General features: G+C 38.7%; 1 protein-coding gene across 2 annotated transcripts; it reads right to left on the bottom strand.

Moving 5' to 3' along the window:
* Window positions 1-2,942: 2,942 nt before the first annotated feature.
* Window positions 2,943-14,067, bottom strand: LOC139968640 (uncharacterized). Of its 2 annotated transcripts, XM_071972844.1 has the most exons (3): window positions 13,786-14,067; window positions 13,061-13,154; window positions 2,943-5,944 (listed from the first exon to the last, which is right to left on the bottom strand). In XM_071972844.1, the coding sequence occupies exon 3, from the start codon at window positions 5,924-5,926 to the stop codon at window positions 4,193-4,195; it is 1,734 nt and encodes a 577-aa protein (XP_071828945.1). In that variant the 5' UTR covers window positions 5,927-5,944; window positions 13,061-13,154; window positions 13,786-14,067; the 3' UTR covers window positions 2,943-4,192. The 2 variants fall into 2 exon arrangements, with proteins under 2 accessions (XP_071828945.1, XP_071828944.1); XM_071972843.1 differs by lacking the exon at window positions 13,061-13,154 and having other exon boundaries at window positions 13,786-14,064.
* Between the last annotated feature and the right edge of the window lie 4,955 nt (window positions 14,068-19,022).

The following is a 19,022-nucleotide window of genomic DNA, read 5'->3' as shown; positions in this document are numbered from 1 at the left end:
ATCATAAAAACATTAAAACATTTTTTTAAAAATATGCTCAAGGGGGGGGGGGGCGGGTGCCCCCTTCGCCCCCCCCCCCTTGGCTACGCGCCTGACATGTTCCATAGTTGCTATACTAACCAAGGGTGTGCCTCTGTATCTCGGTGTCTTAACAATAGATTAAGAACTATTGCCAGTTATTGCAGTCACCTCTGAATAACTTTTTGCACTCCATAGTATGTACACCATGGTTAACACTGAATTCTTTCACATCAAAGCTTGAATATCCATTGCATGCAGAAGTTAGTGACACTCATCTTTATAGAAAATGTACAATACACTTTGTGCATTCGCACTTCTATGTGAGTAACCCTACAAATATTGTGACTTCCTGTCCAGAGTGGGCAATCAGAGCTGGAGCAGGACTTCAAGTGTGAACACTATCGGAGATTTTGGTATAACATATATGTGGTTAAATTGTCAACACAGGACCAAAAACGGGATCCAATGTGAATACAGCCTAAGAATTCCTGAAGCAATGCAACATACTGCATCACACATCTGAAGTTCTGAAATTCTTGTTTGTTGAAAAGTGCTGCTATATCATGCATACAAAAGCTTGCAGTACATGTATTTTAATTTAAAAAATTGTCACGTGTGAAGAAAAGTGAAAGAAAAATGGTTTTGGTGTTCATGCCATCCTAATGTTAATAAAGGCCCATCCTTCTGACCCACTCTGACGCACAGAGAACTTCAACACCCTAGGGGTCTTACATCTGTATTGTTTGAAATGATGAACACACAATTTTAATTGAGCTTATTATTACATGTGATGTTTTGCATACAACTTAAAGTGAAATACATATTTCCAATTTTGTGAGAGGGTGTACCTTCGTTTCACTATTACTTTTACCTAAGTTGTTCCATTAGGCACAGTTAAATGCTGCATTATTGTGTACAGCTGTCAACAATGGAAACCCTGGGTGAAGCCCTGTCACAAACTGAACTTTTAGGCATATCAAGTAGTGCTTTGGTTTGTGACGGACGTACATTTACTATCACAAATGTACGTCCGTCACAAAAAATTGTACGTCCGTCACAAAGGAATTTTTGAAAATATTGCCGTTAAGTGATAAATGTTTCAACTGCTTGTTTACTGATATGGGTAGTTAAGAGTCTTCTTGATAACATGTATAGTAGTTTTTAATTGTATCCCATTCCAATTCACAGAAATTTTCAAAAGAAAAATACGATCTGAAAAAGTCACTTTCTCTAGGTACGTCCGTCACAGGGAGGTTGTTTTAGTATTTTTGTAGTTATTTAGATGGGCAAGAAATGAAACTCCATACAGAATAATACAAGGCAGATGTTACACAAAACCCAAATAAAAAGTAATCTCCTATATATAGCCATTGAGATATGGATCAACAAACTGTCCGAAATGTACGTCCGACTTTACGGAATTGCCCTCTTTCTTCTTTTTCTTTTCCATTCCTTCCTCTCCTCCTCCTCTTTTCTTCCGTTTTTTTACTTTTTTTCTTCCCTCCCTTTTTTCTCTCTTCTTTTTCTTACCCGGGGGACGTGCCCCCAACGCCCCCTGGATACGCGCCTGGGTTAGGTGCTGTATATGGTTGCCTCTGATTTCTAATCGGCAACAAACTGAGTTATGTTTGTTATAGGGATGAGGTCCAGGGAATGGCGGAGGGAGAGTGCAGCGGGGCTGATTGCATGGAGGTTTGAATATTTTGCATCTTGTGCACGTGACCCACGATCCTCAGCGTTCGCTTTCAGCACACCTTGACTCATGATGATTCGGACATACGATCCCCTGCCTATTATGTTGAGTTATGTATAGAAGTAGAAGCAGTAATGTGATATTACAGACTATGTTGTGTAAAGTAAGTTTTCCAGTCTTAAATTTGACTGAACCAGTCACAACACAAGAGACGTACAATTAACCACATGTCCAAATAAGGAAGCGACTGATACAAACCTATTGGAGTATGAAACAATCAACGGAGTATTTTTTCCCCCGCATTCCAGTATTCTATGAAGTGAGGTATTTGCAGTATGACGTCAAAACACATATTGAATAAAGCAGAAAGGTTAAAAACACGTTGCGATTTTTCAATTTATCGAGAATTTCTCACATTACTCAATATGCAAATTTTGTCTTTGAATACGAAGCTGGAAATGAAAATAAACACCTCAATATAGAGTAAGTTAGAGGAGTTTAGATGGAGGAGTGAGAGAAATGTTCAATGTTGAGATTACGGTGCTAGCGGAATAGTGCATAACGTGTAACACTAAAAGCCGTCATAGTGTTGTTGTACTGATCTACGGAAGACTAATTGGGCCATGCAATAGAAGAAAAAAAACCTTTCTCGCTTGATAATTACAATATTGATAAACTATATCTTCAGGGTTCTGTTGCATTTTTTTCTATGCATCTTTTCGTTGTCGTACCTTGCTTTCGAAATTAAGCCTTACTGGACCGGTTTTAGGGAGACAGTTTGTCACTATCGAACGACTCTGGAGACTCACAAAATGGTACTTCCTTATATGTATGTGTATCCAAAATCAAGAAATTCGACCAATTAATGATGGCACTGTATTAAAGAATTAGGATTTAGATTTTGAAAAGGTTATACCACAGACTATCCGCGATTGTTGATCAAATCGCTTAAACACGTGAATGAGGTTGGCTCAGAACCCACCCCGCCTTTTAACTTGGAGAACCATTAATAACTTGAAGATAATACCTATGCATAAACGTCCGTGAATAATATTGAGTATCCAACCTTGTATATTCACTTTTCTGTCTACTTTCAATTAACTGGGTTGTGAGTTGTTATATAAAACGGCAATATCTTTGGTACGGATGGGACGGAAATAGGGGTCAGGCACGGGGATAACATTTACAAACACAACAAGTTCCAAATGATAACATTACAAATATTTCTATTGTATACAAATTCTTTGTTCTATTTACAACTGCATGGTACAAAAAAACAAAAAACATAAAACACACGCATTGTGTATTTCAATTGAGACTACATATCACACTGTGTACACGGTATACTATAACACTATTAATGATAACATCGCGATTATATTCCATATATGGCGGTTTTGTTCTCTAAAATCATGACTTAGGCTTATAAAGTATAAGCGCGTTACCTTAATGCCTGGCATAGTAACCTACCACAGTTTAATATACGGGTTCATCAATGTACGTAGTCTCTGTGATGAGATTCAGTATGCATCAGTCCTAATATATATAAAAAAGCTTCTAGCTATGTTTGTATACTTTGAGTTTTAATTTGTAAAATATTCGCCTTTAATTATATACAACTATATACTCAAGTATCTACAAAGCAATTAATGACGCAAAAAACCCGGGAATAAACAGAAAGAAATCCAAACGAATTTATCCCTTTTCATTCTTGTAATAAATGGCAAAATATTTTGTTTAAATTATCAGTGTTAACACAAAAAGTTTTTCGCATTTCCTATTGTTTTGTTCCGGTAATAACTATCGGCAGTGGAAGCCGAAGCCATTGTTGCGTGTGCTCTAATAGGCACTTATACATAACGACAGTTTGACCGAAAATAAAAAGTCTGTAGTCAAGTTGTCTAAATAATGAAAATGATTTCATAAATGGTATAGGCCTAATTGTAATGATAAAAAGTCCTTTGACGATCTATCATATTTTTAACCCTATTTATAATGAAAATTGAACTGTCTTGACGTCCAGTACCGGTGTTTATCTTAGGCTATACACTTTTAAAGTCGTTGGAAACTTTTCGTCACTCTTATAGTAATCTCTATACCAATGTAAATAAAACCAAACCAATGAGTAGCATCTGAATACAGAAATAAACATTAAACACCAACATTCAACGACAGTAAACAAAAACAATATGCAATAACAGTAAACAACAACAGTTAATAATAACGGTGAAGAACAACAGTAAACAACAAGGTATACGATTATATATTGCGTTTACGGTATACTATTACTTTATTGGAAGCACAATTTATAGACTAACCCTCATTCCTAGAACCGGATTGAAAATAGGGAAATTTACCACAGAGAGGTGTCACGCCTATATAATATGAACCCATTGCTTGTGCTAAAGCAAGTGGATCTGAATTATTAATTGAATAATCTCCTATAATCGCTTGTCATGTTGGTCTCATTTCTACGGATTATGCTGCACTGTCATCATTATGGTAGCTATATCCCCCATTATGAGCTCCAAACCTGAGGGGCGGGTCAACGTACTCGGTATTGTACTGGTATGGGTTCGATTTGGGCTTAGGTGGTGGAGCTGGTTTATTTAGTGAAGGTGGTTTCAAAGGTACGGATGGTTTCACGTGTCTCGTCTTTTCAGGCGCCGCATAGGTTGGTGCACTTGACAACTCTGGATGAATTGTTGACCCCTTCCAGCCCTGGTTATGCGTTACGTCATTATAGATACCGTTTTTAGGGACAGCTTTGGCGGTATTTCCGTTTGAATCTGATTCGGTAGGTGGTCGCTTACCCACTGCACTGGCTTCCTTCTTTAATCGCCATATACGGTAGATTAAAAATCCAATTATACTCCAAGAAATAATGAGTATTATAACGAGTATGATAATACTAGCCACGGGGCGATTCGGTGATTCCGAACGCTTATCATCGTTACCACCGACTGTGGAGGACCCATCTCCGTCACCACCTACTGTAACAACACCAGAAACACTCTTTGTGGTAGCCATTGTGCTCTCTACACGAGGTTCTCCAGGGTTGTCAGGAGGCACTACATTTGACGTTCCTGGGATATCAATACCTTTCTCACCGTCGACTCGAATATCCAGGTCGAAGTCCACACTTCCAGCGTTATTAATTGCTGTACATCTAAATGCCGCCCTAGGATTAGTGTCGATATCACTCAAAGTAATCTCATCGGAGGTAAAAAACAACTCTAGAGGGTCACCACCATTAGGACAGGGTAACCAGACAGTCCAGCTGATCTCAGGTGTGGGTGGATCGGCTGAAGCTGGACAACTCAAAGTAAAGCTATCTGGGTTGACAATGTTTCTTTGAAGCGGACCCTGTTGGAATGGTAGACAGGTAAATTCATTTGATGTTAGACTAAATATAGGTCTACCCTGAATTGCAACTGGTGTTACGCAATTAGGAGGATCCGTCGATGTGTGGTTGACAAGAAATCGCATAGGATTAATAATCCATCGAAGATTACAGTCACAGTTCCAAGGGTTACCCGAGAAACGCAATTCTCGGACTCCAACTGGGCTTTGGAAGGTCGGTGAGAGAGTAGTCAAGAGATTAGACCTCAAATCTAGAATTGTATCTACGATTTCAACTCCTTGAAAGGTTTCGTCATCTATTCGATTGATTAAGTTATTTCTGGCGAGGAATTGAAACCCAAACAGGGTAGGATCATTACCTCCAGCAAAAATATGTCGAGTTAATTCGGTTAACCGGTTGTTCGAGAAATCAAGGACGAGTTCGTTGCGAAGGTGATTAACGGGAATGACATTCTCCGGGAAAGATGTGAACGCATTACTGGACAGATTCAGGGTTACATAATCTTTCCCGTCGAGTGCATCAAATGTTCCAGTGACGTCAGATATTAAGTTTGAACTGAAGTCAAGTGCCTCGACCTGGCTACCTCTAAGAAGCGTGAACAACCGATCGATATCTAGTGTAGTCAACATGTTGTTTGATAGGTCTATCTTACCAATAGTACCTCCGAATGGATAAACCAAATTATCCGGTATGGATGTCAAACCGCGATTACTGCAGTCAATTACCCCAGTATTCAATACAGGATCAGGAGAACAGGTACAAATAGTGGGACATTGCGGCTGACAATGAACGATCCCTACCAGGGTAAAGAGTAAGGCCAGGATCCTGTAGAAAGAGGGCGTCTTCATTGTAGTACCAAAGAGAACCTGAAAAAATGACGATATCAATTATAACAACAAACAAATAAATAGTTTGAAACGTGTTAAACAAAAGTAACGATTGAGGGTAAACCTTTGCTCATGCAGAGACGAATTTTTCAAAGCCTGGTGGTTAAGGGGGGGGGGTGGCGGTGTTCATTGCATTACTTTTCTCAGCATAGAACATGCTTCAAAAGAGACTTGAATATGGCTGTAGTGATTTTTCCTGTAAGCATTAATACGGATGTTAACTATCTGGCAACCGCAATCTGTTCTTTAAAGTAGAAACCAAATACATTGAATAACCTAACAGGCTACCACATTGCCATAACAGATGTAACCTAATCTATACTGGCCCCATTCAGAGCAGGACTAACCATTTTGGTCTGTTGGATCCGGGCACCTAATTAAGCCACCTCCACCAAGAAAAGGGGGCCAATGGTCTATGAATACACTACCGAATTTATTATATTTAAATATTTGTCTGTTGTTCACAGTTCACAGTCCAAACTACAATGTATACCGAGTTATATCTAAATAGAAGGCATATATGTAGCTGACATCTTTGCAATGCATTCTACTACACACACTGCCTATACACAACATTTTAACTACGCAGTGGATTAAAACACGAACGCCTCATGGCGTTATACTCAGTTGCATTTCGCAATGTTTATGTATGATCAACACATGACCCACACATGGTAGCAACGTACGGATATGGCCCCAATTATTTGTCTCCTCCCCCCTCCCCTCTTAAAAAAAAAACAAGTCAAGAAAATGTTTTGTTATAGACAATTTAAGGGGATAGTCAAAATGTGAAAGTGGATACTAAAGAGACGTGGATACCAAACAAAGTTATCAGGTGGATATTTCTATAAGTAAAAGGAGCAGTTTGTACTCTGAAAATTCAACACAAAATTCATCTTTTCAGTGGATAAATGAATAATGTGGAAAACAGAAAGGTAAAGTGAATATTTCATGGTTATAATGTGATTATTTTAGAAGTGACATTTAGTATAAAAAAAGAAAGAAAGACGGCTGTTTGTTTTCTCAAGAATTTCATATTTTGTTTCGTATCAATAAAAGTTTATGTATGCACTTTACTATTACCCTGGACCGTTCATTGTTCATCAATCAGCAATTCACATCACAGTTCTGATTTGCTAGGCTGTTTTGACCGATCAAAAGACCTATAGCTGTGACAAAAGTATTAACATTGGATGTATTTGTCTAGATATTTTAAGGGAGTTTTGTATCTTGACAGTTTCTATTTTTTAGGTATGATGCACCAGATCTATGTTGGAGCTGTTGGCACGCATGATGTACACTCGAACGTTCCACATTAATGCTCGTTAAAAATCAGTTACAAAATAATTGTTAGTCATCAACCTCCTGCAGAAACAATATTCCTTATCAATAATCACTGTATAGACTATTTTTGTTCTGCAAATAATTCTTATTTGCAACGGGATGAAGCGGTTGCCGGGGGCGAATATTTTTTCCCAAACTGAACTGACACTGGAATTATTTCCTCGATTCTGATTGGCTCTCAGCGAGCAAGTGATATACTTTTAGTATTCAACATGGATCCCTCCATACTCTGTCGATATCAGAATGATCAACACGAACAAATTCAAGATATTCACATTAGCAACTTTCCAGAAGTTTTGGTAGGTATATATATGAACGAAAGTATATAGTGTTCTTAACACAATGAAGCAACTATTCCCAACTACTGCGCCCATTATAGGCAGTCCTCGATCGTTTGTTTACTCGCTTGACTCCGCTCTACACAACACATGTAATGTAGCATATTGTACTGTGTATAGCATACAACACAATAAAACACAGTGCATTTGTAATTGTATACATGCAGCCGATGTACATATGTACGAGGTGTTTGTGTACATTCGGAGTGTGCGATACTTTTAGTTTTATAATCATAAATTCAAAATGTATTCAGTCAATGAACCACGATAGGCCTAGTCGAATATGCAGTGGCCATGAAGACGGCGAGCGAGAGTGTGCCAGCCAGTGAGTGTACACTAAAAAGGCATTTGACGATATGTCTCTGTCTTTTGACTTGTTCGCTGTTTGACGTGCTTGCTGAGAGCCAATCAGAATCGAGGAAATAATTTCAGTGTCAGTTCAGTTTGGGAAAAAATATTCGCTGCCTGGGGGGGGGGCGGGGTTGGAGTAGGTGAAGTGGTAGGGGGTCGGTAGACTACAGAAGTGAATCAAGGTAGAGTAAAGTTGGATCCAAGTCAAATCAAATGTAACGACTGATAGGAGACTAATATATAGGGTATCATGGTAACAAACGTATAGAATGGCTCTATATTATGCATGGTGGATAACTTTCCGTGCTTAGTTTTGATTCAGTTTGTTCACTTCCTTCATCGCTAACCAGAAGATTGGCCGAGCAAACACACCAAACAAATCGAGCTCATATTGACGTTGAAATTTATGAAGGTTTTTGCGACTACTCTGAGGGGCATAATTTCAAAAGCCGGAATTTTGAAGGAACTATCAGATCTGAAGGCCATGAGTCTATATTGAATAACCATGGTGTCATTGTTATCCAGACTTAACCGTTAACTTATTTTAAGAATTGGTCTGATATTCCATTGCCTTTACACTATTGTTACTTTAATACCGCATTCAATTTTACTAAACTACATCTTTTGTGTAGAATAAAGTTTTGTTTTGATTGGAATGATGCTTTGTCACCTGTGGTTATATAGAACCCCCCTTCCGGTACCTTTGCATCATTGTTCCTTGTAATTAGTTAATTGTTTGCTATCACTGTCCTTCGATTATGCCACATACTCACATGGGCTATACTCAGAGTTTATGGGTATAGGCTACGGTTCATGACCAAATAGGCCTACAATGTTTTACACGTTGCAAGGCCTGTTGATGCAATAGATCATGCAAGAGCGGACACAAGGTTTTGTAACAGAGTGGTGTAGCCAACTACCCATGTAGAGGAATCTGGGAACATTTCTCCCAGCTCTTTAAACCGCGTTGTTGTAATAACCAATTTTGTGTGAGATTGAAAACTGAGGGTGGGGGAAGGGGTGGGAGGCCTGTTTAACACCACACCCAGACCTTTTACAAATATTGTTGCATGGTCGGCCACTGCAGATCAGACATTTAAAGCCTGGAAATTAATAATGAGAACACGAAGTAGGTAAACAATCAACTCATTCCTGTGTTTGCATTTCTATGAGTTACCTCATTTCGTACGCAATATTATTTTCGATATAGACTCAACACGCCTACAATATGCGTTAATTGTTTGCATTGGAATGTCTGCGTATGCCTATACTTTATGTGCATAACTCAATGTATGACATATCGACCGGCAATACACTGCCTGCTGTAGATTCAGGGACAACTAAAGGTAACGCCTTTAAACAATGAGTACAATGAATGACACACGGACCTTGGAAAACTGTGTTTTGTTCCGTGAGGAGGGACAAAACCCACATCTCTATGTAGCCATATATACAATGCAATGGAAACCTCGTCAATTAACTGAGCAGGTTGACAGTTTATAGCTGGCGAAAGGAACGGTGTGAAGCCCATAATAAGTGTGAACTTTAAATTTTGAACACAATACACTATACATGCGTCCTAAAGTCAAGTAAGTTAGGGAATACCTCCCACACTAACCACAAAGGGTATATAACAGTTAATAAAAATAACAATGACATAATTAACTTTAGCTCTATGGCGCATTCGTGACTTAGCTGTATATAAGTTCCATTAAATACTTCCTCTTACCGTCGATGTACCTGTTACTCAATACAGACAGAAAACTAGTTTAGCGACGATATACCAACTGATCTTATTCCATTCCCACAAAATCCCCTTTCGATATTATTCATTAGTTCTTGTTTTTATTGTTATAATAATAACGTTTCAAAGGGGGAGGGGTGTCCCCCCTCCCCTTTGGAATTTTTTGCATTTCCAGGTGGCCTCAGATGCAATTTGGTGCAATATAGCACACTTCAACACCCACTCCATTTTGTAAACTTAATTTTGTATTTTCACCTTGCCTTAGATGCAATTTGGTGCTCCAAATGAGATTTTTTTTTCTCATTTGGAAATGAAAAAGGGGTTTTCTGACTTGCGGAGCGGGGGGGGGGGGGGGGCGGAATGATACTTCCGCCCCTCCACATTTCCCAGCCCCCCCCGGTTCCTACGCCCTTGTACAAAGGTTAAAATTTTACTTGATGTTCATGTCAAATAAGAACACTAAAACATTTAAGTAAAATTTACTTGAATTTACTTAACTGCTGTTTTGTAAAGTTTTACATGATCAGCATGTAACGCAACTACAAAATTATTATGTAAAATTTTGCCAGCGATTTCAACATAGCATGCCCGTTCATAAGTGTTTCATACGTTAATTATTAAAAGCAGCTTGATTCCTTGTTTTTTAAGTAAATCACAACAGAAAAGCACATTTAAGAGACAAAAAGAGGAATGACAACACAAATAATTCAGAATATTTGATGAATTCAACCTTTCATTTCAACACTTAAGAGGGTTTCCAGAACATCTACTATCATGCATGAATAGTGAACTACAGTCATGATATTTTAACTTTTGTGTCCAGTTATGGATGGCAAGGTATCAAGGTACTATCTCTTAAAGGTGCATGCTTACGAAAATTTAAATAATTTCCTTTTTTAGTTTCTAAGATGCATGTACAAAAAAGCATTGGTCGACTTAGGAATTTTCACCCAACTCCCTCAACATGTAAAAATAGTTGAAAGCTCCCAAAAATTAACATAATCAACTGTCTGATTGCAAAATTTGGCAAAGATTCAACTCTACGCGCAGCATTAACTAAAATCTCTTGCATGGATACGTAAATGATCTGTTCATGGTTACTTTAGTTTCAATAACAAAAAATCATATTACAAGAAACATGATAATCGTTCTATGTCATATGAGCTTTGCAACTTCAAAATGCTGGTATATAAAGAGCATTCTAGTACTTTTCCAACAAGTAAAACTTACTATCAGCGCTTTGATAGGGTTATGATATAATACTATAAAGCACAATGGATCAATACTTATACATCCTCAAGTAAGTTGAAGGATCTTGAATATTTGGTATTAGCCAGTTAAGAAATTAGTTTCCTTCTCTTTTCACATAAATACCCCACCTCTTCAACGTTTATAGTAAACATCATTTTATAGCTAAAGTTAAATCATAATCAACTGTCGGTTTTGAAGACAATTACAAAGATACAACTCTTCCTGTAGTCACCCATATATAAGCAGCATTTTCATAATCTGCTGCAGATAATAGTTTAATTTCAATTAAGATTCAACAATCAACCAGTACCAAATAAAGAAATGAAGAATGAAATGAACCGATATAATCTTCTTGAAAGAAAATGGAAAAATAGTGAACTTTGTGACCTGAAACATATTTGTATTAAACTTACCATTAGCATTCTTGGGACACTGAATGCTATGACATTATATCAATTTGATATTACTGTTTGTGTAATAAAATGTTACATTCACCATGTTAAACACACAATCATCACATTGATTGGATTTATTATTGTACTGCTGAGTATTAAGTACAATGTATGTAACACTCTTACAATAACAACAACCCCTCAAGTCATGATGTGACGGGTCTAAATATGTCATGTCATAGAAACAACGCTACGACACCGGGAAGAGAAAGAGGAACAGTGACATGATTACAGCGCTGATCCCTATTATATACACAGGGTAGCCAGTGACGGATCGAGGATTTCGGAAGGGGCGTACGCCTCAGCCTACCCCTTACACCGACAACTCCATTTTGACGTTTCCATTTTTCCTCTCTCACTAATGCATATAATTATACCATATATGGTCTATTACGCGTGTGTGTATGGACGCCTTAAACAATTGTACAATTGTGCTATGAAACCAACTGTGGCTGGTCTCGAACATGACGCATTTCGGTATTAGACCAGGATCTATATGCGAACTGCACTAGACCTATGTCCTTCGATGCAACACTGTCATCCAAAGATAAAATGCTATACACTCCGACCTGAATGCTAATTGTAACCCCCAAACCTAGTACCGTAACTCGTACAAGGAATCTAAAAATAAATTCCGCATGCGATTGGAGAATTGAGCACATCTCCTTTGAATATCAATGGAGGGGGGGGGGGGCGGACGCACCCATCACTCCTTGAGATTGTTCCCATCTGCATAAAAACGCGCGCCCCACAACCCCAGAACCCTACGCCCAGCCCTTCTGATCGCTTCCAGATGAATGACTTTCGCCCGTTGTACCAAGACCTTGACAAAATCCGGCAACACACCACTTCATCGATAACAAGTGATCGGGTTGTGTATTAGTGACGTCTAGAGGTCGACGTCCACTGACCTACATGGAGTGTGACCACTCCCGATTTTGCAATTTCCAAGATCAGGCCCCGAAAAATGCTAAAGACACTGAACTGTATGGATATCTAGCAATATCTAGCGATATCTAGGTATGAAAATCCCAAGATCTACCCTAAACTGAAGGCAGATAGAGAACCAAGGCCTTCAGTATGTAATGAACTTGAAACTGTGCATCTTTCGAAATGAAAATAATGTGGGGCATCGCACAATAAACAGATAAAAGTTATTTATTTCAGTCTTTTTTTCAATTACTCGAATTTGTAAAGCATACAGCAGATATCACATCATATCAGTGAGCATGAAAATGGCGTTCCAGGATGAACAACCTCCAAACTGTATATGTATGTAGTGTTCGGTTTCGGAAATATATGGTAGTTTTTCATTCCATTCAACGAAGTTTGATAGAATAGCCGTTATAAGAGGTTTTGATATTTGTACACCAATAAATAAACTGTGTCTGAATTTTCTAAAATTCCCTGACCACCATTCTTCATTATACTTCCCTCTACTCGTGCAATTTTGACCGGTCTGTTAGGGGTTGAAGGAGGTTTTCTATATTGGTGTCCATAGATGAAATTTGTGCAACATTATGGGTATTTTTGGAAGAGAATTCATTCACGAGAGTTGTGAATTTTCAAATTCTGAACAAATAATGGGCTTAAAACCTTGAAAAATGGTGCTTACGGGTATTGTGGGCCGCGACGTAGAATCACCTACAAAAAGCAATGATCCACAGGAGATGCAATGAGGTCGAACAGGATGTGTGACTGGTGACAATCTTCAAAAAGGTTATGGATGAAAAAAAACTATTAGGAAATTCTTGGTTATCAGGCAAAAGTGTACATTTGGTTGGTCATTTCAAGCCCGAGAAGTGCCATTTCCGGTAATCTGGGGGGTAACAAAACCCGAAATTTTCTTGTACGCTGCGCGCCAACTGATGGTGGCGCTCCGCTTAGATAGTAATTCGCGCCCCCCGTGTTAGTAAATCCTGGATACGCCCCTGCTTACGTTAATAATTTAAAGAGTATGTCCCACATTACTTTTGAGATGGCATTCCTTGGCTACGTTTGGCAGATATGATGCATTCCCAACCAACAAAAGTATAGTAAACTATGCATTGCAATTATATGCACACTATATATGGGCTACTCTATGGCCATTTGCTGCATGTGAATGAAGGTTTATAGTATACTGTGTAAAATACTGTGGAGATTGTTTTTGTAATCTATACCCTTCAGCAAACTTCACGAAAAGCAGGCCTAATATTGCTTATTAAAAAGTACTTTACTTTGAGTAAAAATATGTATCAACGAACTAAATAACTCAACGAAAAACTGCCTTTACGTGCGTACTGTTATATTATGTTAACTGTAACTATATATGGGTGAAAATACAAAATTTGAACTTACCAGCATAAAACGACTCTTCGACACAAAAGATATCTGTTCTGTTTTGGATGCTGTAAGAATGATCTTTTGCTGCAAAAAGGTTGAAGTTGTGCACTGCGTGGTACTGGTTTTTACCGTGTCATACCAATGAGGGATATAGATGCTTCGTCATGTATTTACCATTGACGATATAAATTAGTCAACAGCTCCCTATAGTCTATCGCAATGAATGGAAGCAGTCGAGCGTGTTCATAAAGTACGAAATATTGAATAGCATACTTCTGACCTCGCGAATTGCTATTGATCTGTTCTTTTTTGGGGGGATGTTTATCATTTAAAGCTTCGTGAAATATGATTACTCATGATTAATAAGATACACAAACTAATAATGTTATTGTTCTCTTGACTGTAAAGTAAAACAAGAAAAAGGTTAAGACTTGTCAACTATTATTTGATGGTGGCTAACGGCATGGTACCTCTGTTCAGTTATCTTTTTTTTTAAATGTCAAAGCGAAGTGTAAGTGGTTTAGTCTGGTATACCAAGAGGGTGTTTTAAGTGACACCGGCGGGGAAAACCCACACGCCAAGTGGAGACTTCTTGCACAATATATATCTACACTCACTAGTCTGGTACACACTTTTATGTATTGTGTTTGTATGTCTGTTGTTTGTGTTCATGTCAAACAAGTACCAGTGCGGAGGAGCAGATCGTCAATGAGAGTACACCAGTCAGTGGCGTAGCCAGAGGGGGGCCAGGGGGGGGGGCAATTCCCCCAAATTTGCTTTGTGCTACAGTCTTGCCCCCCCCCCCCAAATGAAATCCAGTGATGTATTAAAAATACTTCTTTTACATGTTTCGAGTTCTAATCACAAGTATTCCTACCTCAGGGCTCATGTTCATACTTCATATAAGGTCAGAACTTGGTAATCAGACCGAGATATTACACATTTTGGGCCTTCATCATACCCACATACGGAGACCGTTGATCAATATTGTCCTACAGAATAAGCGCCAATAATTTCTTGGTAATTCCGACTGTCAACCATCACGGCCATTGCCCCCTTAAGAAAAATCTTGTCCCCTAACAATGGAATGCTGGCTACGCCACTGACACCAGTATGAGTAACAACGAGTACAACTGGAATTCCACTTGGTATGAGAAACTGGTGCGAGAACAAAGGCCTATGTATGAATACTTCATGTCTAGACTATGATATTTAAATTGCGTATATACGAGTATGAGTACAAATAGACGTGTACCGCGAAGAAGCCTCACTGGCTTATCAAAGCCGCAAGCTGACCGAAGTCAGTCTCTTAGATTCATATTTAACGTGCATGATTATGAATTTTCAATTGTCAACAACTCAGGCTGTAACTGGGCGACATACATTAATCTTAATTGAAGTGACTCGAACTCGGGACCTTAGGATTGAAAGGCACCGGGCACTTATGATATCAAATGAAATATGAAAGGCACTTATGATAGATGAAAGGCACTTATGATATCAATGTTAGTCCGAAATCAGACGAGTTTTCCCAAGGTGATGGTAGAGCGAAAGGCGGGTTCCTTCCCATTCGCAATTAAAGCCAGTCACTCTCCATGTTACCTGCCCCCTCCACCCCCCCCCCCCCCCAATCATTGCCTGCCAACGCAGAAAGGCTTGTAATAATATAATTTGGATACCCGCCATACAGAAAGCATTTGTACCTATATATGCGCTACAGTCAGTTTACTTCCTTATCAATCCTCTAAAGACCTATAGCACAAAGATACAATTATTTTGTGTTACAGGTTACCATAAGCATTGTATAGATCAGGGTTGTCCAACCTACGGCCCGCGGGCCACAGTACGGCCCCCCGCAGGGTTGCGTCCGGCCCGCCAGAGATGCTCTACGGTGCGAAATTTTAGTGAGCAGACCTATTGATAACAAGTTTAAGCTATATAATCAATCATTCGAACCTTCTGGGTCCCAAAAAAATGCATACAGGGCAGTTTGCGTGACACTCTCTCAGCGGAGGGGAGGGGGGGGCGGCTGGACTTTATTCATGTTTTATCAGGAAGGAAAATAAATCAGTGCGCTCCGCGCGCAGTGCTCACATTTTGTTGCCTTGGGCTTCGGGCAAAAAATCGAGCGTAGGGTTCATGCGGCCCCTCCTTCATCATAATCATTCCATGTGGCCCTCCTCTGCAAAAGGTTGGACAACCCTGGTATAGATGGTTCCAAAAGGTAAGACAATTAAGATAAAATATAAAGTGAGACTGATCGTCCATAATCGTGTATCTTTCAGTGCTTAATAGTTAAAGTTACCCCCCCCCCCTCCCCGTGCCGCTCCCCTCTGGTGTAATGTATCCATATAACAGCGAAGGCCAAATTGAAGATCATATATGAAAGGGTACTTGAATGTAATCAACTAGGAACTGCCTTTTCGAACACGAAAGAAGGAACGTGACACAAGTAATCCCCCTTTGATTTAACAACTTTTGTCCGACCAGTACTTTAATAACCTGTTCCGTTTCATAGCTATAATAAGCCACCATGAATCACATTGAAGCAGTCTGCAGTAGGAACTGAATCCCACCAAACTACAAACTGAAACCAATCTGCTTGCAATAAGTTGGCAAATACCCCGATGACGAGATCAGTCTATATATCTTATATGCAAATGAACCTATGACGTATATATGTTCCGCTTTTAATGTGTTGTTGGTGTAGACTAACGTCAAGTGCTGCTGTTTCACCGTGACCATTTTTGGATGAAGTAAAAACAAACAAACAAAACCCACATTTTTTGAGATGTAAACAATACGTAATGTAGAATGCTATAAACAACGCATCTTAAGTTGTTTTGAATGAATCGCATGTAACTTTGATGGCGCGTTACAAATAGGGCTATGCAGCTTAGATAATTTCAACGTAAACAAACTTTTTCAGATAGGCCTAAATATGGCTGACAACTCAAAGCCGAGCTATATGTAAGACGTTTTAGCAGGTCTCATGCCTTCATATTGGTCTATGACATATATATATATCTTCATCTGGTTTTATAATTGTTATTCATGTGTGAAAAGTGATGATTTTTCTCGTAATAATAATATATTTTAGATAAAGAAGACTATTTCGACTTGAAAAAAAGAAGAAGAATTGTAACATACTTAACATTTTGAATTTGTACTCAAGAAAGGCGCATGAAACTTCGATGGGCTGCTAGTTATAGGTATATGCCCACGTCTTCGGTTACTTCAATATGCTCACACTTCTAAGACAAACATGCAACACGGCTGCAAGTTGGAAACCTAAGCCAACTTTTATAGAAGGTCTCAAATCTGTTCACACTCAGTTAACATAAATTTCACTCTTAGTTTGTGCAAATTGTTTCTACTATACTAGTAAATGCGAATTATTTTCAAAGATAGTCAAATATGATGTAGACATTTGTTTGTTTGGTATGTTATCATCCATGGTGTCAGAAGTGGGATTGCTGTGAAGATGTGGTAATGTTTCAATAATTACTTTACTTGACTGAACTATTCATGAATCTGTTTGAAGTATTTTTTTTTATTTATTATTTTTTTTTTTATTATCATTCCATCAAGTATCCAAACAATGTACAGTTCATAATAACATATACTTTATGACCACTGTTTGAAGTATTTGCTCATAGATGCAATTGTTCGGAAATCAACCTACTACAGAGATTAGAAGATCCTAGGCCAGAAGTACAAGATATATATGTCTCATATTGCTGCCTTAGCGCATGGGCGGCGATCCTGGGGGGGGGGGGGAAGGGGGGGATATATCCCCCATGAAAATGGGTGGAGGGGATGTAATACACCATATCCCCCCACCAAATGCCAGGGATAAGAATTTTTTTCATGCCTACATTTATGTATCATCGTGAATGTACGGCTCTTTTTAGCTTCATTTCTCGCCTACCATAAACGCTGTGCGATCTTTTCAAATAAACCGTCTTTATAAAGCAAGAATAGTTGACTGTGAGCTTCATTGGCCCTATAACAACAAAATGTATTATTGCGCCCACGGTATTGATATAGTACATATATGCACCCTCATAGTATTCATATAGGCCCTATAGTAGGCCTACACTATAGTATGCCTACATGTTCCCTCGAACAGCTGAGAATCTCATGTTACAAGGGTAATGCTTAATACACGTTTCACCTGGATGCCCTATTAATCGGTACCTAGGAATGTAACTATGTGTAATTGTGTATTGCATGTGTATAGGCCTATAATAGCCTGCATGAGGCCATTTTCTTCATCGAATAATATAAAAGAGCTCTCGAACATTCTAACGTAGCGCCTGAAACAAGATTGACAGGGGCAATTTTCCCAAAATAACACCCGAAATTAAAAAAAAAAAGTATTTTGGATCCTGATTATGAGATATTTCGGACATGATATCCCTATTTTAAAGTTGGGTATATGCCGCTTGGAAACCTCGGGAAGTGCCGTTTCCGGCCATCTAGAGGGTTTGTAAATCCCAAAATTTTCTTGTACGCTTCGCGCCAACTCATGGTGGCGCTACGCTTAGATAGTCAACAAGGTCATATCCCCCCCACTCGGAAGTACGGATCGCCGCCCATGCCTTAGCGGATGGTGGCGTTTTTACAGCTACACTCAATCCCATCGTCGCTTAGACAGAAGCTGTATAGTTTATATTGCTAGAATACCGTATAGTAACGATAGAAAGATTCTTAGAGTCTGAAAAAAAGTTAAAAGGAAAACAAATATCAACGCTTAGCTATATATGCTTCAATAATTACTTTAGGTCTAACGTATTAACATATAGCTGATATTCGCAACCTAGCCCTCTTTTCAATCGTGGTTGAAATAACCACGATTCTGTGGAACATCGTTGAAGAATTATTAGTCACTTCTTTTGCCAGGTCATTAAACCAATAATTTGACTGCTTAAGTGTTCGAATTCATGAAACAATAAAATAGCAAGATATAATGCAATCGGTTTGGACGAGTCGAAAGGCTTCAAACATCCACAAAGATCATTGCACTATTTAACTGAGAATAAATGTTTGTCTGTCAGCGAAGCGGTTCTATGGGGTCTGTTATTGAGTGCAGTATACTAACCGAGGATTGATGGAAATTCTAGACTTTCAAGATCTATTGTCTGGTATTTCTTAAGCTTTTGGACTTTTCTGGAAACGAACTAGTTACGTTTAATACAAGCAAACTGGGTTACAATTTAATTGGTGCGAGCAGAATATATCTAATTGAT

Source organism: Apostichopus japonicus, chromosome 6, assembly GCF_037975245.1.
Source record: "Apostichopus japonicus isolate 1M-3 chromosome 6, ASM3797524v1, whole genome shotgun sequence".
NCBI classification, from domain to species: Eukaryota; Metazoa; Echinodermata; class Holothuroidea; order Aspidochirotida; family Stichopodidae; genus Apostichopus; species Apostichopus japonicus.
The sequence above is the reverse complement of the archived record's forward strand: the minus strand, read 5'-3'. Positions and strand labels throughout refer to the sequence as shown.